This window comes from Athalia rosae, chromosome 7 (assembly GCF_917208135.1).
Source record: "Athalia rosae chromosome 7, iyAthRosa1.1, whole genome shotgun sequence".
Lineage (NCBI taxonomy): Eukaryota > Metazoa > Arthropoda > Insecta > Hymenoptera > Athaliidae > Athalia > Athalia rosae.
Genome location: NC_064032.1, coordinates 15,929,729 through 15,953,953, shown reverse-complemented (window position 1 = coordinate 15,953,953; position 24,225 = coordinate 15,929,729). Strand labels below are relative to the sequence as shown.

At 45.4% G+C, this 24,225-nt stretch overlaps 5 protein-coding genes across 14 annotated transcripts; 3 read left to right on the top strand and 2 right to left on the bottom strand.

Moving 5' to 3' along the window:
• Positions 1-28: 28 nt before the first annotated feature.
• Positions 29-20,430, bottom strand: LOC125501706. 2 transcript variants are annotated; one of them, XM_048658167.1, is made up of 7 exons: positions 20,292-20,430; positions 3,426-3,622; positions 3,183-3,314; positions 2,502-2,871; positions 2,398-2,416; positions 1,830-1,934; positions 29-1,233 (listed from the first exon to the last, which is right to left on the bottom strand). In XM_048658167.1, the coding sequence occupies exons 4-7, from the start codon at positions 2,697-2,699 to the stop codon at positions 1,193-1,195; spliced, it is 363 nt and encodes a 120-aa protein (XP_048514124.1). In that variant the 5' UTR covers positions 2,700-2,871; positions 3,183-3,314; positions 3,426-3,622; positions 20,292-20,430; the 3' UTR covers positions 29-1,192. The 2 variants fall into 2 exon arrangements, with proteins under 2 accessions (XP_048514124.1, XP_048514126.1); XM_048658169.1 differs by having other exon boundaries at positions 29-821.
• LOC105683268 lies at positions 3,943-23,842 on the bottom strand. Of its 3 annotated transcripts, none has more exons than XR_007279315.1 (7): positions 23,706-23,842; positions 5,375-5,591; positions 5,146-5,281; positions 4,930-5,079; positions 4,730-4,859; positions 4,264-4,614; positions 3,943-4,197 (listed from the first exon to the last, which is right to left on the bottom strand). XR_007279315.1 is itself a non-coding variant. In XM_048658157.1 (6 exons), the coding sequence occupies exons 2-6, from the start codon at positions 5,385-5,387 to the stop codon at positions 4,420-4,422; spliced, it is 624 nt and encodes a 207-aa protein (XP_048514114.1). In that variant the 5' UTR covers positions 5,388-5,591; positions 23,706-23,842; the 3' UTR covers positions 3,943-4,419. The 3 variants fall into 3 exon arrangements, 1 of the variants encoding a protein (XP_048514114.1); XR_007279314.1 differs by having other exon boundaries at positions 3,943-4,194; XM_048658157.1 differs by having other exon boundaries at positions 3,943-4,614.
• LOC105683266 (glutaminase kidney isoform, mitochondrial) lies at positions 6,911-14,970 on the top strand. 6 transcript variants are annotated; one of them, XM_012395745.3, is made up of 12 exons: positions 6,911-7,127; positions 8,162-8,265; positions 10,194-10,229; positions 10,880-10,979; positions 11,054-11,196; positions 11,260-11,633; positions 12,034-12,314; positions 12,376-12,552; positions 12,624-12,784; positions 13,004-13,129; positions 13,226-13,366; positions 13,435-14,970. In XM_012395745.3, the coding sequence occupies exons 1-12, from the start codon at positions 7,041-7,043 to the stop codon at positions 13,625-13,627; spliced, it is 1,923 nt and encodes a 640-aa protein (XP_012251168.2). In that variant the 5' UTR covers positions 6,911-7,040; the 3' UTR covers positions 13,628-14,970. The 6 variants fall into 6 exon arrangements, with proteins under 6 accessions (XP_012251168.2, XP_020706494.2, XP_012251169.2 ...); XM_020850835.2 differs by lacking the exon at positions 10,194-10,229; XM_012395746.3 differs by lacking the exons at positions 6,911-7,127; positions 8,162-8,265 and adding an exon at positions 8,675-10,122.
• On the top strand, positions 19,088-22,648 carry LOC105683305 (uncharacterized transmembrane protein DDB_G0289901-like). Of its 2 annotated transcripts, none has more exons than XM_012395827.3 (4): positions 19,088-19,420; positions 19,501-19,779; positions 19,844-20,518; positions 20,625-22,648. In XM_012395827.3, exons 1-4 carry the CDS (start codon positions 19,348-19,350, stop codon positions 21,998-22,000), a joined length of 2,403 nt encoding a protein of 800 aa, XP_012251250.2. In that variant the 5' UTR covers positions 19,088-19,347; the 3' UTR covers positions 22,001-22,648. The 2 variants fall into 2 exon arrangements, with proteins under 2 accessions (XP_012251250.2, XP_012251251.2); XM_012395828.3 differs by having other exon boundaries at positions 19,100-19,420; positions 19,844-20,215.
• On the top strand, positions 22,787-24,090 carry LOC125501707. The gene is made up of 3 exons (XM_048658170.1): positions 22,787-23,538; positions 23,602-23,653; positions 23,730-24,090. The coding sequence occupies exons 1-3, from the start codon at positions 23,472-23,474 to the stop codon at positions 23,923-23,925; spliced, it is 315 nt and encodes a 104-aa protein (XP_048514127.1). The 5' UTR covers positions 22,787-23,471; the 3' UTR covers positions 23,926-24,090.
• The last annotated feature ends 135 nt before the right edge of the window (positions 24,091-24,225 follow it).

Genomic DNA, 24,225 nt, shown 5'->3' with positions numbered 1-24,225 from the left:
TTAATGTTCTCCATAATCTGTCCCCAAATGATCGATATTTAATTTTTATTGATTGTCAATTTCAGATATAATAAATCAATTTTCCATACACACTCATGATGGCCAGCACACTCTACCACACTATTCTATCCTACAATTTCATTTTCATCAGAATACGGAAAACTTTCTTAGCACACTGTTTTCGGTATGGCGTTGCATCATCGATTATCAATGGTCACCAAGCAATGAATGCAGAGGTTCATAAGTGCAGAAACACAAGACCTGGATTTCTGGATGAAGATTAAATCAATAATGCTCTTACTTATGATCTACACATATACACTTCGAACGAATACAAATCGTTTCGCACCAGATTTATACAAATATTATCGATCATACATTTATATAGTTCGGAATGTTTGTGCAATAATATTCCGGATGTCCGAAAAGAGAATATATTGGTATACAATTCTTTGTTAAATTAAAAAAATACATTCAATATGTATATAGGCATAGGTAGGTACATGTGTATAGGTCCATATATTATACTATACCTACGATATTATTGATTTCATGTAAGTATAACATATAAGTATAGATTCCGTGCAGAATACCTAGAGTTCAAGATTGATATTTCTTGGCCTCACCGGTTATTATTCCGGCAACGATTTTTTCGAAACTTCTTTTTCAAACGCGTGACACATCTCGGCAACGGACGGGAATTTCAAAAACGCATTTATTAAAGCTTCATTCTTCTTATTCCCAGATGATGAAGATTGAATGGGGTTGGTTACGCGTTCAGCTTTTATCCACATTTTAAAATTGGCTTTTTTTGGGAGACCCTGAATATAATTATTCCTATTAATACGGGTGATCGATTCCGGATTATAAGAGTTCATTTTCTGATTGTCATACGAGCGTTAATTGAATTCACCCTTATTACAAACATTTACCAATACAGTATGTGTTTCCTAGATTAAGTCGTAGAATTGAATTTATCATTACGTTTTTCATGGTTTTCGTCTCGTGTTTGCATCTTACGTTCCACGCTTTATAAGATATCAATTATTGCATTCGCGCCATTGCGACCGGTTTTCTCGATCAATACGATTAGAATACATTCCGATATATCTCCGATAAGATACATCTCCGAATTATTGTGCTTGTAAACGTATAATTTAGCGGGACTTCCACGAATCGATCCTGTGGATGGTTAAGGTCTCGTGAAGCGATATGTTGCCCAGCTGATAAATTCTATGGGGAAAAAGATGAAAGGTATCCATATATAAAATTTGCATCAGAGATTATTCTCTGCTGTATGAGTCACGAATAAATCAATTTCTTTTTCTTACAACTAATTTGCATGGTCGTACGCCACAGCATGCGATGCACTGTATTTGGTAAATGATAGTTGCCATCAACTATAGCTGATTGTGAGAACAATTTTGGTTCGTTCGCCTAATCTATACTTCAATGACAGCATCGCTACACAATTATCATGCCTACGTATGCGGAGTGTGTATGACAATTTTAAGAGTCCGAGAAAAGAGATCCCGTTTCTGTTATGGGCAGCCCGATATTGTTGGTGATGATTATTGCGATGATGATGAATTTGCGTTGTGAATCGTTGTGCGATGATGAAACGATGCTGCAGAGTTTCGTACGGCATATACGTATGTCTCTAAATATTCTATTGTTGTTCATTGTTGTCGATATATTCACTTGCAGTGTGCTTGAATTCTCAACGATTTACACATGGAGTGAGAGAGAGAGAGAGAGAAAAAGAAAGAGAAAAAGAAAGAGAAAGAGAGAGGGAGAAAAGAGAGAGAGACTAAGGGTCTACAATTTACCATTGGCCGTAATGCAGGGGCAAACTGCGTTCAGGATTCGACTGCAGAAGCCACGAGCCCTCGAGTTCCAGCCATTCAAGCGATCGCCACCTCTCAAACTACTTCCTGCAGCGTACATTTTATTTCATCATTACCTTCTCCCTACCGAAAAAAATTTGAAGAGAAGCTCGGAGCTTAAGGAGCACCCTACTATTGTCGAATGACTGAAAAGCGCTGTGTCCGAAAGGGATCACGTATACCAATCTAAAAATGACCGGTGAAATTTATATTTTTTGCGTAAGCAGATCTAATTGTAAGACCATCTACGCACGATAAAAGCTCGATAGGTCATTTACCGCGAAAAAGAGCTTAGTAAATTTGCATTGAATCACCCTTGCGGCTGATCAGTTATTTCTTTTTTTTTTTCCCAAATGGCAAATTAAACAAAGTTGAAGAAATGTCAATTCTTCTACTACAATACTTCTACTTATAACTGTAAGCGAGCACGCTCATCTAGATTTACTATGGTATAGAATGTACCGACTATTCTAGATAATGATGAGTATAATATGTGGATAAAAAGATTTACCTTCATCTGCCTGGAAATCCTGAAACACGTGAAAGAAAAAAATAAGGTGTGAATTGGCACTTATTATCCGAGAATTTGTAATCGTTGTAGTTCAATTCAATTACCGATTGGAGGCATTTCCTTTTCGAAGCTTCGTTGGTAGCAGTTTCGATGACGTCGGTGACGAACCTCGTGGTTTCCCTCATCAATTCCTTGTCTCCCTTGAACGCTTCCTTGCGCTGTTCCAAGCCTTCGGAAAACAGCCCTCTCTCAACTTCCTCCATTATAGGAGAGTGGAATGTCAAAGTCATTTTCTCATTCATAGTTTTTAAACTAGTTTCCACTCTTCTCCAAAGCTTGAATTTAAGCTAATCAGCTTAAATTATCCGGTTGCCATCTCATTTGGTGAACCTCTTCTCGCGATTCGATCCAATTATCTATGCCTGATTTACGAGCGTCCCGGGGGCTTGCAGGCCTTCGATGTAGATTCTACACCTGCGTGGTAATGCATCAATCATTATACATGCACAATGAAAAATGTGTGACCAATTCAAATCAAATCAGATCAACAGGCAGGGTGATAATTAGAGTATAGTATACGTATAGTCCGAAGAAATGAGAAAGCGGAGATTCAACGGAAATTTCATTAACATAAATCATGTAATGTAAATACGGATGAAAAGGGTGCGTTATTCAGTTTTATACAAGTGCCTTCGATCGAAGTTTCAAAATAATAAAAAATCTAATCAATTTCTCCAGATTTTTCTGTCCCATTTGTTTATCGCTAATTACTGTCCGACTCCTACCTGTTAATCTTCAAACAAAGTGGTCCATCCCCTGATGCCTCGTCTTTCAGATAGCTCTTCTTTGCCGCTCTCTGGTTTTATTATTATTTTTTGGATACTTATGTTTTTCTTTTCCCTTCTTTCAATCGGCAGCTGCAAATAAACATTAATTTCAACCAACCGATAAGCACAGTTGATAGACGAACGACGCTTAGGGGAGACCCTTGCTGTACAACGAAGAAAATTGTTAGTTTTTTTTTTTACCTGTTTTCCGGAATTGTGGATGCAGATTACCTGGTCAAGTCACACGCATTAGATCGTGGCGATTCGATGTGTCGATTTCCACAGCTGCTCCAATCAACGCGGTACGTTGACTGAAGATTAGAGGATGGCAACGATACGGCGGTAACGATCGTCCCTCGGAGCTCCCGCACGCCTGACTGCGAATGTCCCCAGCCAAGCTTTAGAGAACCCCCAATTTGGACATGCGCAACGGTGGAAGAAAAAAAGAAGAAAAAAAATTATTAAATTCATACCGTACACATCGATTGATATCGACAACCCATATTTGAATCGCTATCATCGCACATACACGGAGGTTACCGATACTATGATGCAGGGGAGAGATTAGAACTATAATTGGCTCGAAGGTTTTTAAACGATATTTCTAAGTTATTCGTTACTTCGACGACGAAGAAGTTCTTGTTTGTGCAATGAAATTTAGTTTACAGAAAATAATAATTAACAAATACGTTCAAATTGAATATTATCGACACAAATGTTGCAGCTGAATAAATTCAGTATATTTTCTAGTACTTCGATGTATATAATTTTCTTTCGTTCGTTTTTGCAGAAACTCGATTGGATCTACATGTAAAAGATTCGATTCGTGAGCATTGAATTGCTGTTTCAACGGATTCAGAACCGCTGAATCTGCTAATCAGAAGATAACTACATTCGCTTCTTTTACATTTCATTAGCTGAGGATTGACCGATCATGAAGCTGGCCCCGACACCTGCGGATCCTCCGCAACTGCTGGGGAAGTAATCGTAAGTGGGTGTTTTTTATTTCATCGATCTATTTATTCAAAGCGAATTTTACCTTCGAAAGTCGTGTGCTAATAGTGAGGAGCTTGATCGAGAGAGGAGGTAGGAGCGGTCGTTTGTGGGGGTTTGACATCTACGGTTACGCGGTAAGCACCGTTGTTCAAATCGCCGCGCGCTGAAGTTGCCACGAAGTTCTACCGATGTCGATCTTTTACTTCTTTCTCGATTTCTTCTTCTTCTTCGCCCAGCGACGCTGCGAAAACGCTCGCCATGCTCTTTGGACGACTATAGCAGCTCTATTTCTGACGAACCTTTCAACCTTTTCGTTACGAATTTTGAGCAATGTTTCCGCTTTTTCCAACTGCAGCTCGTCGTGCAGAGTGCGGAGATTCACCATCACGTCATCCTATAATTATACGTGAAATAATATTCGATCAGATGCAGTTCGCATCGTCCGTGACGATCTCGATCAGCTCTCATTTCCGATCGAAGCGATATACAATACGCAGCATGCAAATTACCTCAAGCGCTTTTCTCTCGGATTTCAGGGCGCGATGTATTTCCGAAAAATTCTCCATGCTGCTGTGACGATCTCCGATGTCATTGTCGTACCTCGCAACCTGATTCAGTAGATCCGATTCAACGCGGCATCTGATGTCAAGTGTTAGCCATTGATTGTACAAATGCACTGAAAAATACCTCGGCAGCAAAAATTTCTCACCGTTTATCCTTGAGTACTTTTTCCGCGAGGATATCATCGTGGCGTAATTCTTTCAATCTCTCCTCGACCTCCCGAGTCTCCAAACGAAGCAGGTCTTGTCTGACGATTGATTCTTTGAAATATTCGGCCATGTTGGTCTCCGATGTGTTTCTGAAATTCGATAACTCGCCGTGAATCGTGGTGGAAAAAAATCATTCACGGACGATCGATGCTAACACTATCTCATCCACGTCATTCCTAATTTCGGCCCTCTTCCGATAACCGGCAGCTCGACACCCCCGCAGTTCCGAATTAAAGTTTTCAATCGATTTTTCATGGTCCAATTTCTGGGCAGCAAGAGCCTCGCTCACGCCTGCGAAGAATAATCACCTCGTGGATTCTTCTCCATCAATCTGAATCTACTTTATACATACGTATACATATGTATAGTACAGCTAATACTAACTTTTGATGTCCATTTCAGTTCTTCCGCTAGTTCTGATCGCATGACGTAACTTTCTGTCACGTTCCTGTTGCTGCGAGGGAGTGGGTCCGATCAGTTTTTCGGTATACTCCACCAGAAATCGTAGGTCAGTAAGAAAGATGTGAGGAGGATGCGAATGGTCATCTCGTTGGCGGTCGAGGCGATCGTCCGAGTCCAAGTACGAATCGCAGAGGGGGTCCTACGGCAAACAGGACAGGGGGAAGTTGAATAAAATATCTGTTTCTAACTGCGGACCAAGCGGAGACACAAATCTGACGTCTGGCATATCAAATTGAATGCGTAGTCAGTACCGATCGCTCCAGGAAGTCGAGGGTTGATTTCAGAGCCTGCGTTATCTTCTCAGCTGCTGCGGTCACGTCTCGAAGATAATCTGTTTCGGTAGACTTACAATTGGGATTCGTAGATTCCGATTCCGGGGTATTCTCCACCGATTTTTCACCGTACTCGTCGCAATTGTCGGCGGTTTCGTCCGCTCGGTCATCCTGCGAAATGATCATCTCAACGGAATCCGATATACTACGCGATCACCAAAATATACGTATAGGGTCATAGCATAACGCGTGTTGCGTTGCTGTAGAAACCGAGCGGGTGTACTCATGTACACAAATAAGGGTCGCGTCGTTTCCAACGCTGTGTCGTATAGTCGATCGATATAGCCCACCTTCTACGGAGAACGGTCTCTACCGGAGATTCGTCTTCCTCGGCAGCCGATTCTCGAGTTGCGTCGAGTGTCGCCGAACGCCGAATCCACGTCGACGATCGACGCCCTCGGGGTGTACAATGACGCCCGCCGATCAATCATGCCGAGTCGGGCATTGTTGCGTTTCGAATATGGATTCAAGTTCATACGATTTCCATCTGCTCTGGTCGAGAGTGAATAAAAATTGAGCAATGCTTGTGCGAGAAACCCTACCTTCTCGATTATTGTGTCGTATTTCGCACGATCAGTTCAAAAGGAGCTAGGGGATGATGACGCGAAGGCGTAGTTCTCGAAGGGTACGTTCGGTAGCACAGTGAACGGAGCTGAAGTACGGGCGACCAGCGTTACCTGGGGTGTGTCGACTGGGGTGTCAGTACGGTAAAGAAATCCTGATAAAAGCTACGATAAGAGCAGCACCCATTCGTCCAGGTATTTCAAATGTCTCGCTTTTCAGAGTGATACAGATTGCCGGCGACTCGATTACTTCAGCGGGGAGATCGATGCAGTTCGCATATATTCGGATATCCGAATCAAGATACGTCGAGTCTCAGCGGTGATTCGCGTGCTCGACCCACGATAATCCTCGGTGAACGTTCGCGCTCGTTTTAATGCCGCTCGAGATCCGATCGGAATATGATCGAAATATTCGGTGTTTGAATAGCGCATGCCTGGTCGGCGATTCCATAGGCCTACCAGGGTCGTTTCACCGCGGTATCTCCGTTGGGGCACATTCTAGTCGTCGCGACGTCGAGCGTCGCGTTTCGTGTACGTCGTACCGCGAGTGTCCAAAGAGAGAGGGATACCGAATCGAGGAAGTAACGCACGAAACGAGCGTCGAATTTTTCCTTCCACTTCACGGGTCGGATTGATTGAAAGAAGCAATCGAGATAATCTCCAAGTTGGCGCGTTCTTCGACGTCGGGAAAAAATGTACAGAGAAATTGGAAAAGTTTTACGAGTTTCGGCTAAAATCACCGAAAAATGTACCTCGAGGAAATTGCACGCGCACAATAAGGTACGCTTTTAATTCAAAATCGATATCGCGCATTACGTGTGTCGGCGATAGTTCGTCATTCGATCGGTCAAACCGCAGCGTGAGCTCAACTCCTTTTGCTTTTTTTTGCACGCCGTGATTAACGCTTTTAATTAGCGGCGGTGGCGAGCGTGACGGAAGAAATGAGATATCTGCCGGTGAACTCGTGACGAATTATTCTCGGAATGAGCGAATGTTTGATTTTTATCCTCGTCGTAGAGTCGGCATGTGTAATTCTCGTATGCCGGGTGGTACCACGTGGGCGCTGGCAATGACCGAATTTGTGTGACTAAAATAATCTCCTCAGTTGTTTTACTGCAACAACCAAGAGACAACTGATTCGCTCAGCCGTCAGACGTCACCGCGTCCCGATTCAACAAGGTCTCGCGTTTAGGCTTTGATCCAACTTGATTCCTCCACCTGCTACCTGCGTCGACCCCTCTGCACCCGCGACGCCTCGTGTTTTACATATTTTTATCTCGCCCAATTTCTCCTTGCTTTTCCACGCCGGCTGAGAGACAGAAATATCAATGAGAAAGAGCTGCGTACTCAATGCCGCGGTTCGCATTGTATCTTTACACACCGTAGGTGGTCGTGTACGAATCAGGTGTGTACTTTGGCGTATCGTAGCCGATTACGCGTTACCAGCTCTGTCGTACGTCATTTGGTAAGAAAGAGACCGGACTGCGTAACTGCGTAACTAACTATCGGATGATCCGGGAGAATTGGACGAGGGCTGTTCCGCGGTCGGGAGAAATTCCCCTCAGGGTGCAACCGGTTCGCAAACGTTGCGAATTCGGTTCGTGAGCCGTGCACGGGTTTTAAGCGTTCATCCATTCGGCGATCAATACTCTCAGCTGGCGCGCCTCCCTGCACCGCCAATCCCTTTGCCGGTTTCCTCGTAACACGATCGCTCGTACGTACGTACAATCGTACGATCGCGCTCAGGTCTCACCGTTCCATAATCGAGCGACGGCGTACGAATTTCTTTCATGAATTCTTTTTCTCCAATGCAGCGCCTGGCTGCCGTTCCTGATGGGAAGAAAATGAAATTTGGCATATCGAGGTATATAGACGCAGCTTTCGGAAACGGACTCGATTTACGGCAATCACATCTACGGTATGCAAGAACATTCCTCGCCTATAATCCTATTGTAAGAAAATTGTCTAAATTCTCCAGTCAACGATTGTTCGTAGGTAGTATAACGAGTTCGCTACGAGTTTGAGCAGCTGTGGCTACGTTACGTCATTTTACGCAACCATACGATGAATCGGCGATCGCGTATCGTGTCACTTCGCTCGCTATCGAATCGGTATAAATTTTTATCACTTCTCACCCCAGGCGATGGGTCGATTTCGCATGCGGTGCGGAAATTGCAGACATTGCAGACGTATCGTGCGTACGGATGAATCGGGGCGGTTCGTTTCCCTAATCGGTGTTGGTTTTTGCCCGCGGTGCGTCGAAAAAATTATCACTCCCATCGAGTGCGCCAGCTGCTCTCGGTTTTCCTGTGTGACTTGAACAATCAACGGAAACGTTCAAATTGATCCGTACTATATGAATAATATATGTATGTAGGTATATTTACATTGATTTATCGCATTTACCGCAGGTATACAGGTATACATAAACACGTCGACGTACTCAAACCGTGCGAAACATGAAACTAAATGTAACACCGTGAAGATGAATTATAACGATGCGATCGTCGAACAATCATGCGAGTTATTACTTCGGAAACATAGTTATGTCGTGCGATAGGCGGTTACATAATATCATAGATATTGAAATGGGATCGATGGCAATTTAGCCGGTCAATAAATCTTCGATTGCCTTCGAGTTTAGTTATTGCCGTATGGGTGTACCTATGTACGTACGTACGCACGTGTACGTTTCTAACTGTGAGAGGACAGAGCGATACTCCATGGAATTAAAGTCGCAGGAAAGTTATAGAAATATCGCGGTGGGTCGTCTCATGTTCGGCTCACGTGATTAGAAATCGATGGCCAATCGATGGAAAATAATTGGTGTTAACATCCGTCGACTCCGCTGAAACTTATAAGCGAGATGCAACGAGCTCTCAACTGGCAATTGAAACGCTGCGTTCGATCTCGCGTCTTCCTCAGAATCAGTCGTAATATTATCGGGCGATATCGATACGGTGTAGCGTTTTGAGACAATGGACGATTTTGAACCGTACAATTATTATTTGGAAGATTCGGAGGAAATAAGTCGTTTGAATCGGTGAGAATCGTTGAATATATACATATATAAAATTGACTCACCGTCGTCACGATATAACGGCGGGCGCGATTCGCGAGATTTGACACCTTCGACCGTCTCGAATTTCGACAAAGACGGTGGGATAATTGTCGGCAGAGTTCGTCGTTTGTGATATTTTGAGGCTCTCGTCGTTCGACGGCATCCGAATAACGCTAATTTCTAAATGCCATAGGACGGCTCTTCGTACGATTCGCACGCGTAAACAACTCGCGCGGTTTACTCAAGTAATTTCGGCTAATTTATAAAACTCGAAGGGAGGTTGAATCCGGTCGGAAAGAGCTTGTATAAGATATCGAGGATACCGCGAGATCCGCCACAAGTCTCCGGGCCCGACGCGAAGCGAGGCGAAGCAGCGATATAATTCTGATTTGAGAGTCCGTCGTCGGAAAAAGGACTCGTCGAAGCGACGAGGCGAATATCGATCCTCGTGAATCTTATTGGATATGTGACGCGAACGTTCCGTTCTTACGGCTATTTCGAAGCGAGTGAACATAAAATTCCGTTGAGTTGTTGAAATTTGTTCGATAAAATTGAACGCGTGAAGGAGACGTCGATACCGATTCACGCGCACGATTAGGGATACGGAAGAACGACAATTATGCCTAACGATTACAATAGCAACTCGATTAATAAAAGACGTAGCGGCGGAGCTCATTCGGATAGATTCGTCAAACTTCTAGCGAGATTCCTTAGGTAACCGTAACACAATTACTACCAATAAAACTGCTAATCTCTGCTCTTCTTTTTTGTTACATATTTTACAGCGAGTACAGCTTCATTCATGACAGCCACTATATGTAGTGAGTACCCTAATTATCCGTGCTCTTCAAAAACTGCATGGAGTAGTGTGAAATATTTTTTTAGCGGATCCCGCAGATTATGATTTCTAATTAACGTCATTTTTTTTTGTTTTTTTTTGTTTTTTTTTTTTACCGCGCGTATGACGTTTGTGCCTGCTAACGATTTTCCGTCATTTCTTTGTTTTTATCTCGGTCGTTTGCGATCTCTTGTTTTTTTCTATTATTTTATTTCCCCGGTATATCTCGTGCATGTCTGCGAAGAAGCGCGAGAACTGTCATCGAAATAATTTTACGTTGGCGGGGTGTGATTTCTGGTCGATGAATCGCGGGTTCATTTTATTATTAATGTGCGGAATCATCGTCAAGGCTTATCTGAATGCACGACTGACCGGTAAAACGTATTTTCAGGAGATTTTCAAACGTCGTTCGCATATCATTTGCCCTGCAAGGTACGATCCGGATCTGATCTCATCCGATCGGTCTGATTATTATCGACGTCCCGACGTCCCCTACCCGCTTCGCCACGAATACTTCGGCTTTCATTCCAATTAGTTTTTTTTATCGTTGTTGTAATCGTTGTCGTTGTTATCAACGTTATCGGGGGTCTATCGAACGTTGGTTCATTGAAAATTTTACGACGATAATTTCAGCGCCAGAGATCAGGACCAAGTGAGGAACGCCGAAGATGTTCTGTTCGACATGTTCAAAAATGAGGAAACGGGACTGCTGCCCGTGGGAAAATTTCTCGCCGTAAGTAAATAATATAACAAACGAGCGAACGAACGTTGGGTATTAACGACGATTTGTGTACATCCTTATTCGAGGCATTGAGAAGTACGGGGCTGAGAAAGAACGACCCGAGGCTTCAGGAACTTTCGGATAACTTGAAAAAGGAACAATTAAAGTCCGGGGGAAACGAAGGCGTCTCGCACGAGACGCAAAAGTTAGACCGCGAACAATTCAGGAGGTAACCGAGCAATAGGATGGCTTTTGACGATCGACTGCTGTATCCCGATCTTTTTGCTCGTAGGATCATAACTCCCAACATCGTGTTGATATCGCGGGCGTTTCGTCACCAGTTCATAATTCCGGACTGGTCGGGATTCACGAAACACATAGAGGATTTTTACTGGAAGTGCAAAACGAACACCGAGGGCAAGGTGGCGTCTTACATCCCGCAACTCGCTAGAATGAATCCGGAATATTGGGGCGTTTCCGTCTGTACGATCGACGGGCAGAGATTCAGCATAGGGGACACATCGGTTCCCTTCACACTCCAAAGTTGCAGCAAACCGCTCACCTATGCGATTGCACTCGAACGACTGGGTCAGGAAACCGTGCACCAGTACGTAGGGCAGGAGCCATCGGGGAGGAACTTCAACGAGCTTGTTCTGGACTACAACAGTGAGTGGTCTTTCGTCACGTTTCCGCGTTGCGTCGTTTCGTTTGATCCGATCGAGGAATAATTTTCCATCATTTCATCGATCGATGTCGAATTCGAAGAACGGCCGGATCGTAACGGTATCGTCCCGTTGCACCTCGCGGCGTGCGTCACGGCTTCGTGCCTGTCCGCAACGCGACGAACGCTGGTTGGGATCGATTGCCGATAATTAAAAAAGTCCACAATCGACCACCTAGCAGCCGCTAGGAGATAGTTTGTTCGAAATGTTAGAACTGACGAGGTCACGCTTCTCGAAGGCCGTTCGCATTGTTCTCCGTGACTCGTATTTAATCTCTGTTGAGATTCGCTCGCGTTCGCCGACGCGGTCCATCGAAATTTGATCTTTGCCAATTATCGTTACAGAGAAGCCTCACAACCCGATGATAAACGCCGGAGCGATACTCGTCTGTTCGTTGCTGAAGACCTTGATAAAGCCGGAGATGACCTTGGCGGAGAAATTCGACTTCACGATGAATTATTTCAAAAGATTGGCGGGGGGCGAGAGTCTCAGCTTCAACAACGCTGTGTTCTTGTCGGAAAGGGAGGCCGCCGATCGGAACTACGCTCTGGGATTCTACATGCGGGAGCACAATTGCTATCCCGATAAAACGAATCTCAGGGAAATAATGGACTTCTATTTTCAGGTGAGGATAATAAAAATAAACGAATCATCGCCATCGGAACTGATCCAAAATAATTGTCCAGTGCTGCGCCATGGAAGCGAATTGCGAATCGATGTCGGTGATGGCGGCGACCTTGGCGAACGGAGGGATTTGCCCGATAACGGAAGAAAAGGTCCTGAAACCGGACAGCGTACGGGACGTTTTGAGTCTGATGCACAGTTGCGGAATGTACGATTACAGCGGACAGTTCGCGTTCAAGGTCTTACTCGCTTTCCAATTCATGGCAACGAGACGTCGGACGATTTCTATACCGATCGAATGTTCGCACAGGTCGGAATTCCAGCCAAGTCCGGGGTCTCCGGAAGCCTCCTGGTCGTTATTCCGAACGTTATGGGGATCTGCACGTGGTCGCCACCCCTCGATCCCCTCGGGAATTCCTGCAGGGGCGTTCAATTCTGCGAGGAACTCGTTTCCGAATTCAATTTCCACAGGTGCGTAGCGGACGTTCGTCGTCGCGATAACCGATAACTTTTTCTTATCGTTTTTATTAAATGCTTTCTTTTTCTCTTGTCTCTTCTCTCCTCACTCTTCATCTCGCCCGAACCCCTGCGCGAACATGTCGTATTCACGCCAACATTATAAACATATAATATGAACATAAATCCCGACAAGAACCTGGTTAGCACCTTTAGCACCTACTATGATCATAGGTACGACAACTTGAAGCACGCCACCAATAAGAAGGACCCGCGGAGGCACAAGTACGAGACCAAAGGACTTTCGATCGTGAATTTATTGTTCAGCGCCGCCAGCGGCGACGTTACCGCCATGCGAAGGTAAGGGCTGCAACGATTCGGAAATTGTTCGCTACATACGATCCGCGAGATCGCACGCTAGTCACGATTTTTATTTCTCCCGCGACATCGTTCTAGGCATCGCTTGAGCGGCATGGACATGACATTGTCGGACTACGACGGGCGGACGGCTTTGCATCTAGCAGCTAGCGAAGGGCACTTGGATTGCGTAGAATTTCTTATCGAACAATGCGGCGTCCCGCACGATCCGAAGGACAGGTGATTTTGCTCGATCCGCGCTAAGGGAGGATGATGATAAAATTTGTTTCTTTCTCATTTCCGAAAAGGTGGGGGAATCTTCCGATCAACGAGGCCCAGACTTTTGGACACGAGCAGGTCGTCGAGTATCTGAGAAATTACGGGGAAGCTCATCGCGCGGGGGAGGTTCCCGCGACGGAACAGGGAGGGTCCGGCAGTGACACGGAGAGCGTCGCTTCGACGAAAACACCGGCTTCCACCGACCAGAGTCCACTTCCGTAAATAGACATAGGCAGTAGCGAATAAAAGTATAAATAGTCGACACCGAACAACACTCGAGGCAGAATCTCTCTCTCTATTCGTTGGGCGATACGAGTTGCGATCGATTTCCACCCCGACGGATCTCACGATGACTGGAAGAAAGTAATTGGAGAAGTTTGTCGTAATGTACCAATAATTAACCGAGGATCGTCGATGGAGAGATATTTCTACGATAGGTTCCACCGCCGCGGATCCGTCGATCGTCGCGGCAACCGTCACGTTATTCGTCGGAATTAAAATTATCCGTAACACCGAATAATGTCAGGGTGGATTCGCGTGAGGAATATCGCCACACCTGTATCGACCATGTTCCAACATCTGGAACTTCGCAACGACTCGACGCATAGATTATTGTTAGCCGCAGGTGCGTGATACGAGATTGACGAGCAAACGAGTATAACAGGTGAATCGACATGATGTGTCGTTTGACTATTTGACCGTAGGATTAGTTGATGCATGCGGTATTCCATGCCGAAATAATATATGAAAATTACGTCAATTCCTCCAAGTCCGTTGCCTATTACAATAATTGGGATTTTGTGGGAGCTTGAACGTAAGTGTCACACGGACGATAGATTATACTCGCACGGTATGTTTTAATAAAATAATGCCGCCGGTGCGAAGAGAATGATGAGTGAAAAATCGGGATATTGAATCTACGTGCGAATATGTGAGGTAATCGTTAGAATGTTAATAATAATGTTAAGGATAACGATAGCTATAGTGATAATCGTAACGATGACGATGACGACATTTAATATTTTCCCAAACGCGTATAAAAAGACAATAATGATTGAGAGTGAAATGAAATGAGTCCATGATAGAACTGAACAGAGAATCGAGGATTTGAGGAGTTTCCTATAATTCTATATTTCTTATGAGATGTACACCGAACCATTTTTGATACGGGGAATATTTTATGCCACCCCAAGAATTTATTATTCGTTTTCCTTTCCACTGTTGTTTGTCGACTCTTTTTTTCTCCCCCCAAATATAAATGATGAAAAAACAGCGTGCGAGTGTCACGTCAATTTCACTCGCGACAGGTATTATATCTGATACGTTGAAAATTTTTCTGGATCATAATTTCAGTAATTCAATCTTTCGATTTGTTGCTATCAATCGATCGACGAAATGTCTCGAGTTCTTGCGATTCGTCGCTTACTCTGTACGTATGTATACCATGTCGGTATAAGGTGTGTAAAATTACATGGGTATAATGTTGTAGTTTTACTCGGAGTATTGTACCAGCTACGATGATTTGGCAAGTCAGTATTAAACGAAACTATCATGAAACGTAAAAAGAAACGCCTAGTTTTATTGAGTTGCAATTACAGTGATCACTCGCGCATTTGTATCAACTGCTACATTGCAGTATTCTGCAAATATGATGCACTGAATTAATTCTCGCGTACGGAACACAAATTCATTGGCTAAATTGGGCTACGAATTTTTCCCATCGAAATATCCTTGATTTTTCACCTTTTGGATCGATAAATTGGAATCCAAATCCGAAAGACAAAATCATCTACTCGTGCAATCCATCGAGTAATCATCAATCATTCGCTGCTGGGAGCAGAAAAATTACAAGACATCGATTGGTTTCAGTCGTGGACCCAATTTGATCCGTCCCAATTCATGCAAGGGTCGTAATATTCGAATTTCTCAATTCACCAGCGATCCCGAGTTTTGCTGGAGTCAGGTAGCCAGCAGCGTAGCGTTTTGTTGTGAGACGTCACCTTCGGGGCTGTGCAGAGGTTACGCCCCACAACAAACCGAGCGCCCGTGGCTACCTGACTCCAGCAAAGCTCGGGTTTGCTGGTGAATTGAGAAATTCGAATATTTCGACCCATCGTGTCTTAATTTTTCTACACCCAAGAGCGAATAATCGATGATTACTCGATCGATTACATGAGTAGATGATTTTGGCTTTTAAATTTGGATTTCTGAGCTGATTACACGTGAGATTACCCTTGAAAAGCCAAAAAAAAATTCGATTTTTGGGCCAAAAGTAAAGTAGTTTAAAAATTGATTGTATTACACTTTTCTGACGTATTTTGACCTCAGGAATCCGAATCCAAAAGAAAAATTGATCTATCTATAAAATTTATCGAGTTATCGCCAATTTTCATCTTTTCGGGGTCGAAAATAAAAAATTTATTTTATGGTCTATTTTAATGTAATTTGAGCTCAGGAATCCGAATCCGGAAGAAAAATTGATCTATCTTAAAAAATGACCGAGTTATCCCCATTTTTTCGCGATTTTTGGTATAAATTTGAGGATATCTCGAAGGGAAAAAATCGTAGCTCAATTTGGACGACGGATTCGTGTTCCGGAGGTCAAAATACATAAGAAAAGTGCCATACGATCAATTTTAAAAAATAAAAATTTTTTGCCAAAATTTGAAAAAATCGTAAGGGGTACCCCTTGGAAAAATCTCAAATTTTGGCCAAAAATTTTTATTTTTTAAAATTGATCGTATGGCACTTTTCTTACGTATTTTGACCTCAGGAACACGAATCCGTTGAGAAAATTGAGCTACGATTTTTTCCCTTCGAGATATCTCCATTTTTATGGTAAAAAATGCGAAAAAATGGGGATAATTCGGTCATTTTTTAAGATGGATCAATTTTTCTTCCGGATTCGTATTCCTGAGCTCAAATTACATTAAGATAGACTATAAAATAAATTTTTTATTTTTGACCCCAAAAAGCTGAAAATTGGCGATAACTCGGTCAATTTTAGAGATAGATCATTTTTTCTTCCAGATTCGGATTTCTGAGATCAAAATACGTCAGAAAAGCATATTAAACCCAATTAAAACAGCGATTTATTTTTTGCTCAAAAATCGAATTTTTTTTTGGCTTTTCAAGGGTAATCTCACGTGTAATCAGCTCAGAAATCCAAATTTAAAAGCCAAAATCATCTACTCATGTAATCGATCGAGTAATCATCGATTATTCGCTCTTGGGAGCAGAAAAATTAAGACACGATGGGTCGAAATATTCGAATTTCTCAATTCACCAGCAAACCCGAGCTTAGCTGGAATCAGGTAGCCACGGGCGCGCGGTTTGTTGTGGGGTGTGACCTCTGCTCAGCCCCGAAGGTGACGCCCCACAACAAACCGCGCACCCGTGGCTACCTGACTCTAGCAAAGCTCGGGTTTGCTGGTGAATTGAGAAATTCGAATATTTCGACCCATCGTGTCTTAATTTTTCTGCTCCCAAGAGCGAATAATCGATGATTACTCGATCGATTACATGAGTAGATGATTTTGGCTTTCGGATTTGGATTCCAAAGTACATCAGAATACCACAGAAGACTCGATGAAAAAAAATCGTGGAAGTGCGGTCCGAATTCAGAGACTAATCTGGGGCTCCATAGGCTTGGCCATCGTTAATTCAATCAAAGACTGCTATTCATCAAAACTCATTGTCAGCCGCGTGTCACGACCTTGCAACCAACCGGATTTACTTTCATCGTGGTGTAACCACCACGCGATAATCGTTGTGCGAGTGTAAACAAATCATACGTACGAAAGTACGCGTACGCTCATCGGGTAAATCAACCGCGGAGAGCCACTGCCACCGTTGAGTAATAAATATTTTAGTTTGAGAAACGGGTTTGCTAATTACCGCAGAATCGACGGTTCTCCATGTCGGATGATATTCTGGCCTCAAAGAATTTCACGCGCGCACAGTTCGACCGTGATCGGCGCTTACTTTCCTTGGTTTTTATCAACAATCGGCCGACCGTACGGCGATCGATGTCTATAAAAGTTCGCCCGATTAATAAACATCCATTTATCCGACGAGTATCGTAGCTATGCAACCGACGTCCGTCGTCACGCAATTCCACGCGATACAATTTTTATCCGATCCTATGAGCTCGCTCGCGTGGATGATTTTTTCGTGACCTGCAACGCGCGGCGACGTCAGAGAGGAGCGGACTGTGAACCCGATGAATTTCTTTTATTCGGACACGTCCGTTCGATCGAACCGATTCAGGTTCGACGAGAGACTTGTGGCTGCAATTACGATGCAGTCTCGATTCGAGGTAAGCGCGATCGCGGGTCGAACTTACGTGGAATCCGGTGTCAGGGATTCCCGGGGAGTCTCGGGAACACGACGTGCAAACGGTAGGTGCATTGCGTAAGCTGCAGCGGGCAACGGAGATCCCCGGAGCCTGGCGGATCGCAGCTTTACGATGAGACGCGATTCGTGATATCAATTGCGACGAACGGAAATCGGAGGGAAGGAATTCCCGGATATGCGGCGATAATGAATCATCGCCTGTATCCTGTGCACGAGTACCTGTGTCGAAATGTTCCAGAGTCCGATCAATAGTTTCCCCAGCTTCGTCCGAATGATCAAAAAACAATATTGAAATCGGACAAAGGGACAGAATAAGAACGTGAAGCTGCGTAGTATACATTCAAAGGGAAACAAAGGTTCCCGAAGAGACGATCCCTCGTTCTGAAAATCCATGGGATTCTCTTGGGGTGGATCGAGCGCAAAAATTGCGGAGCGCGCATCGAGTAGGAATATACTTGTGCGCTGTAGGTACGTGCGTCTCGGCGTATGCAGCGTCCGTTTAATTTCCACGTGCAAAACATATAATTTTTACGAAGCTATAATTCGCTGATGGGAATAATAATGTAATCATAGGTTTTTCCTGTATGTAACATACCGGTATAGACAAGACACTCGGCGCGCTGCATTTTTACATCATGATGCGGGATTTGAACTCGTATCTTGATCGAAATTATTCATCGTGGCGCACAATAGGCTAACCGCTTCGCGGATTCTCATTACCAGAAAAACCGTGAATAAATTAATTTTGTGTAACAATTGGAAAAAATATTCAGCCAAGGCCGAATTACGAACAGGATCCGCTCGTACGTTGCGATACAGAGTGTCCCGTCCGACGATGAGGCGAATCGTTCGCGATGATTGAAAAAAAAAAAAATGAACCAAATCCAAGAAATCGCATCGAGTTAAGGTCACTCGTTTCGGAAGGGGGCGAGGATCGTTCGCCGATTTCATCGATCGATCATTCGTCGTGTTTCTGCGTGGAAACTGATCGTCAGCGTTAGGAATGGCGCGTCGAATCAACGAAAGGACGGGTAAAAATGGTCTCCGAAATAGAAACTCGAAGTAATACAAGCTCCGCGTACGCTTTGACGATAAAATTAATGCCGGTGCGATAATCGCGTGGCTTCGGTCATCGGTGCGAAAAATGTCAGTTCTTTCTTCGAAGTGTGCGAGGGCCGTGACCGTGAGTGACTGCCGTCGGAGAGATATCGTCATAACCGAGATCGCGATGCGAGTCGATAATTTATTGTCACGCTTCGCGAAGGAAAGGGTTTCGGATGATCTTCGCAGCTGGGTTTTGTCGCGGGTAATTTTGCGGTGGGGGCCGAGGCGACGGATCGTCATTAGGTCGTAAACCGTTCGCGTGATAATTGCCATTCCATTTTGGAAATGACTAAAAATCACTTGCGGTTTTTCGGACAATTATTGAACAGCCTCGAGAGCGCGAGCCCGTCGCGTATATAAGATGTTGCTTCTTATTGGAGAGATTCAGTCGATCTTTGACTTTGAAACGCACGCGGTGGTTTCGAACGGTGGATGAGTTTCGTTCAACAGTCCGGACCGCCCGAGCACACGCAGCAGACATTATGGAATTAGCGAAGTGTTCAGTGACGTTTATCGCCTTACTTTTAGTGACTGACGGCGTCTTCGCCGAACCAGGTAAGTCACCTTCCCCACGGTTGTCGATAACGGTACGCAAACGAAATCCCCCCAATGACTCGGGACCTGCGACTCGGCAGGTTTACTGGGAGGTCTTCTGGACCCTCTGGGTATCTTTCATCCCCGAGGAAACGGGAACAACGCGCGCGCCGACAGCGAATCCCTCAGCACGGGCTTCAACCTCGGAGGTCTCGGCTTCGGAGCCAGTCTGGCGCACTCCTCGGCATCGGCTAATTCCAACGCCGGGGGTGGTTCCGCCTCCGCGAACGCCCAGTCGAAGGCGAATTACGGATACGGTGGTTACGGCGGGGCGAACGCGAACGCTCAGTCCTCCGCTTCAGCCGATTCCGGACAAAACGGTAGGTGACGAATAATATCTCGCCAATCGTCCGAGTCCGGGCTGATCATTCGCTCCGATTACAGGATACGGCGGGTCTGACGCGAACGCAAAATCCGAGGCCTCCGCTTCTTCCGGAGGATACGGAAGTTCCGGGAGTAACGCCGCCGCCGACTCGAGCGCGAAGGGTTTGACCTACGGTAACGGAGGGAACGGAGGCTACGGGAATTACGGAGGAAACTACGGCGCAGGTGGCAACGGTTACCAGCAACAACGGCAAACCGGCGACCACGGGAATTCCTACGGGAACGCTAACGCGGGAAGCTCGAACGGTCAAAGTCAAGTTCATCGGACTGGTCCTCAAATAGCGGGCGGCAGTTACGGCGAGGGTCAAGGACAATATCAATACGGCCAAGGGCAATCTCAGTACGGCCAAGGGCAATCTCAGTACAGTCAAGGTAATGCTCAGCATACTCAAGGTCATTCTCACTACGACTATCGGGGTCAATCCCAGTACGGAGAAGGTCTACTAACCCATAATCGAGAACACGGCTCCGGAAGCGGCGAAGGTCAAGTCGTGGTGGTGCCGATATTTATCGATGGCCCCGGATTCGGAGTAAATCCCGGATCGCATCCTCCCGCTCATCCCCATCCTCATCATCGTCCTCGTCCTCGTCCCGGTCCCGGTCCCGGTCCTCGGCCATACCAGCAACAATACTCGCAGCCTGACGAAATAATCATAATCACAGAAGTTGAACCAGGTAAGTTGTTAGCCGTTACTTCTGTAATCAACCGTCGGTAGATACCGTCATAATTTGCCGAAGCGACGTATGTCTACATGGTGAACCTTTGCTTCATCTTTTTCAGGCGTTGCTCACGGCAGTGAATTCGGTCTGGGATTCCAAGGTCAAGTCGGAGGTCAAAACAACTACCACTCCAACCCGTTCCTCGGCAGCGGATCGTCGGACGCTTATGGAAACGCAGGAGCGACGGCGCAGAGTCAAGCCGAAAGCAATGCCGGTTCTTCGGGAACTGCATACCTCGGATCCACGCAGGGAAATAAGGCCGGCAACTACGTGGGATCGTACGGCCAAAACAACCAAAACAACGCCGTTAGTCAGGGTCAAGGTTACGGTCAAAATCAACGTACCGAGGGCAGCGTGAACCCCTTTTTCAACTCGCAATCAGCTTCTTCCTCCAACGCCAATTCCAACGCCGGTGCGAATGCGGCGTACGGACAGAAAGGCACGGGAGTAACGAACGCGGGAACCTTGGAAGCCCACGGTATTCCCGGGGTGGATTCCACGGTGCTGGGAAGCTACGACCAAAAAAGCGACACCAACGCCAATGTCGAGGGGACCTTGCATCTCGGGGGCTCCGGATCCCTTCATACTGTTCCGGGAGTGTCCTCGACGGTTCTAGGTGGCTCGTACGACCAGCAGTACGGTGGGCAGAGCGGTGGGCAGTACGGTGGTTCCTCAGGGATGAACGCGAACGCCGGCAACCATTACGGCATCCCCGGGGTTTCCTCGACGGTACTGGGGGGATCGTACGATCAGAAGAGCGAGTCGAATTCCAATTACCAAGGTAACTTGCAACTGAGTGGCTCCGGGTCTCTCGGCGGCGTTCCGGGCGTTTCTTCCACCGTCCTCGGTGGCTCCGACGATCGGCAATCCAGCGGCAACTACGGCGGTGGAAGTTACGGAGGAACTCCGGGCACCTCGTCGTCGAACGCCGCTTCGAACGCCAACGCGAATTCGGGAAGCGGCGGCGCGGGCTACGGCAACTACGGGAGCGGAGCGAACACCGGGGGCCACGGGAACGGCGGATCTTCCGACGCGGTCGGCGACGCGATCTCCTCGGTCTTCGGATCGGGCGGTTCGTCCGGCAACCTTCAGGCGACCAGTTCCAGCAAATCGTCGTCGGAAGTTTCGGGTGGTGCCGGAAGTTCGAACGCCGTTTCCGATGCGATCTCTTCCGTGTTTGGATCCGGACTCTCCGGGTCGGCGCAGGCTTCCAGTTCGAGCAAGGCGAGTTCCTCGAGCGGATCCGGGAACGCGATCGCTTTGTCCTCGGCAACGTCGTCGGCGAACTCGGGGGCGGGACACGGCGGAGCACAGGCTAACGCGAACGCCAACTCCGAGGCTCAGAGCGGCGGCTACGGACAAAATTTCGAATCGAAAAGTTCTGCTTCTAGTCAGGCCACGATCGATACCAGAAACATGCTCGTTTTTAGCGCTTAACGTACGTTATTTAATCGCGATTATTATCAAATATGCCGACTACGACATATAATACGACTGTTATACATATTGACGAGTAACGACGGATTATATTATATTTACTTTGGAGTTACGCGCTGACTAAAAAAAATCTACGCAACAAATCGTACGCTCTCGTCGACCGATCGTTTTGAAGAAGTCTTCATCCGATTCACGGGATCGCGATTCGTAAAATCGTTTGAGCCGTACCAGGACATTAGAAAAATTATCATCAACGCGCATACCTCGCAACACCGCACGTCGTATACCGAGGAATAACGATTTGCAACGATTTGCAATTTAATCTCCTCATCTATCATTATACGTGTACGTGTATATTTCTTATTTTCACGTTATTGGCTGTATTGTATCCTCTAGCTTGATTCGGTACAACGTATCCTGTTTTTCGTCAACAATTCCTCACATACTCATCTCGTGTTGCGGCGGTATATGCATCGAAGTTATGTGGTATGTACGATGTATTGTTTGTGTCTTCGATTTAATTGAAGAGAGGAAAAAAACGAAACGCTGACCGTTCAACCTCATGTGCGAATGTTGATTAAAATGACGATAGCATTTACGATCGTATAGCCGAACATAATAATAAATTACTACGATGTATTTTCACGACTCTATGTCTCATTATTTTTATCTACCGTGTGTCCTACAGAATTTTGTTATTGCCATACTGGGTGTATCGTTGAATTTTAATTTGTATCGCCACTAGTTTTTCACAAATTTTTTTTTGCCAGCGCTATATTCATCTCTCTTGTTATTCCGACAGCCGCTAAATTCCTGCCAGGCATTGAGTTTCTCAAAACTGGTCGGTAAAATGACGCCCAAGGTACACAAGATGAATAATTAGAAAAAAAAAGGCTCGACGAGGGCCTTGAAATCTTCGAGGAAGTGAATTTTATCGGATAACAAAAATTAATTTCAGCCAACCAGACTGGAGAAGTAGTTATTTGTTCGTTCGCGTAATGCAGATTTTCGATATTATCATCGGTTTCTCTTATGTAACGTGCGTAGGCTGTCGCTGGACGGTTGCGTACAGACGTACTCGTCGTTGAGATTGGGATTTCCAAGTGAAAGTTATCCCGGTCTTCGGCCCTAGCATTATATTTCATGGCCAAATAACAATTATGAATAAATCAGTTGATACACCGGTGGATACGTGAGTGTGCGTTTCTTCTTCAAGGCGTCGAAAAAATCGTTTGTCACCGTGCGCGGCGATTCGAATGAAAATAAAGAGATCCCTCGCTCCGATTTATAGATTGTAAAAAGATGAAAATATTTCATGGAATCGTTTAGGAAATTCACCCCGAGGTGTTCGTCGTAACGAGTACTATTTGAAAATTGGAAACTCCCACTTATTTCGGTGCTGGACTGCAAGCGCTTTATAAATCCTCCGAATTGTTGTCAACGGTCAGTTTCCAAATACGATTGCGTCGCGATGAAAGTAGCTCTGATTTTTTTCTGCATTCTCGTCGCCGTTGCGACTGCGGCTCCGTCGCGGTTCCGTAAGTATTATTTCCTTTGAACGAAATTGTTACCGATTTCTGCATATCTCATTACTGTATCAGGTAATCGTCGAGGAGCGGCATCGCTCGCCGAAAGTGAAGCCGATAATCGAAGGTATGAATCAAACTGTGAGGAAAAAACACGACAACGACGACGATATCCTTACTCTTATTTCCAATTTCCTCCAAAGCGTTGGGTTCGATACGCCGCTGGGTAAGCTCGGTGTTTACGGTTCCTCGTCGAGTGCCAGGGCGAAGGCGGTAGCGGTCGACGATCCCCACGGGGACTTGAGCCAAACAGGATTTAAACGGGAACGTAAACTTCCTCACCCGATCCTGAACCCCATCGGAACGGCGTACGAACTGGCGAGCCGAGTCGCCGGTTAGGATCGGCGGCACACCGCATATTCTGGAACAAGATTTTCTTTATTTGTTTTACCGTTATCTAAGTACCTATTGATTTTTCATCTCGTGTTTCATAGTTTGACATCTGATCCGAGTTTCATTTTGGAGAGAATCAAGACTGTCGATCGATAAATAAAAATTCTGTAACTAACAGGAAGTACCTGTAATAATCCTTGAAGGCGGAATACGTCCCACGCGTTTCACATACTCGACATTTACAGGATACAGGTAATCAAAAATCGAACTCACTCGCGAGGCGAAAAAGGAAGCGATTTCGTCCTT

Bases quoted from the DNA above. Each gene is read 5' to 3' on its own strand.
- LOC125501707 (XM_048658170.1), top strand. From the start codon at position 23,472: ATGAAAGTAGCTCTGATTTTTTTCTGCATTCTCGTCGCCGTTGCGACT. The intron at 23,539-23,601 runs GTAAGTATTATT...TTACTGTATCAG, and splicing joins TGCGGCTCCGTCGCGGTTCC to GTAATCGTCGAGGAGCGGCA. The intron at 23,654-23,729 runs GTATGAATCAAA...TTTCCTCCAAAG, and splicing joins AGTGAAGCCGATAATCGAAG to CGTTGGGTTCGATACGCCGC.
- LOC105683268 (XM_048658157.1), bottom strand. The intron at 4,860-4,929 runs GTGAGAAATTTT...ACTTGACATCAG, and splicing joins AAAGTACTCAAGGATAAACG to ATGCCGCGTTGAATCGGATC. The intron at 4,615-4,729 runs GTAATTTGCATG...GTATAATTATAG, and splicing joins CCGAGAGAAAAGCGCTTGAG to GATGACGTGATGGTGAATCT.
- LOC125501706 (XM_048658167.1), bottom strand. From the start codon at position 2,699: ATGAATGAGAAAATGACTTTGACATTCCACTCTCCTATAATGGAGGAA. The intron at 1,234-1,829 runs GTAAATTGTAGA...TTTTCCCCATAG, and splicing joins CCCCTGCATTACGGCCAATG to AATTTATCAGCTGGGCAACA.
- LOC105683266 (XM_012395745.3), top strand. From the start codon at position 7,041: ATGTACAGAGAAATTGGAAAAGTTTTACGAGTTTCGGCTAAAATCACC. The intron at 12,553-12,623 runs GTCTTACTCGCT...ATGTTCGCACAG, and splicing joins GCGGACAGTTCGCGTTCAAG to GTCGGAATTCCAGCCAAGTC. The intron at 12,785-13,003 runs GTGCGTAGCGGA...CTATGATCATAG, and splicing joins TCCGAATTCAATTTCCACAG to GTACGACAACTTGAAGCACG.
- LOC105683305 (XM_012395827.3), top strand. From the start codon at position 19,348: ATGGAATTAGCGAAGTGTTCAGTGACGTTTATCGCCTTACTTTTAGTG. The intron at 19,421-19,500 runs GTAAGTCACCTT...GCGACTCGGCAG, and splicing joins CGGCGTCTTCGCCGAACCAG to GTTTACTGGGAGGTCTTCTG. The intron at 19,780-19,843 runs GTAGGTGACGAA...CTCCGATTACAG, and splicing joins AGCCGATTCCGGACAAAACG to GATACGGCGGGTCTGACGCG.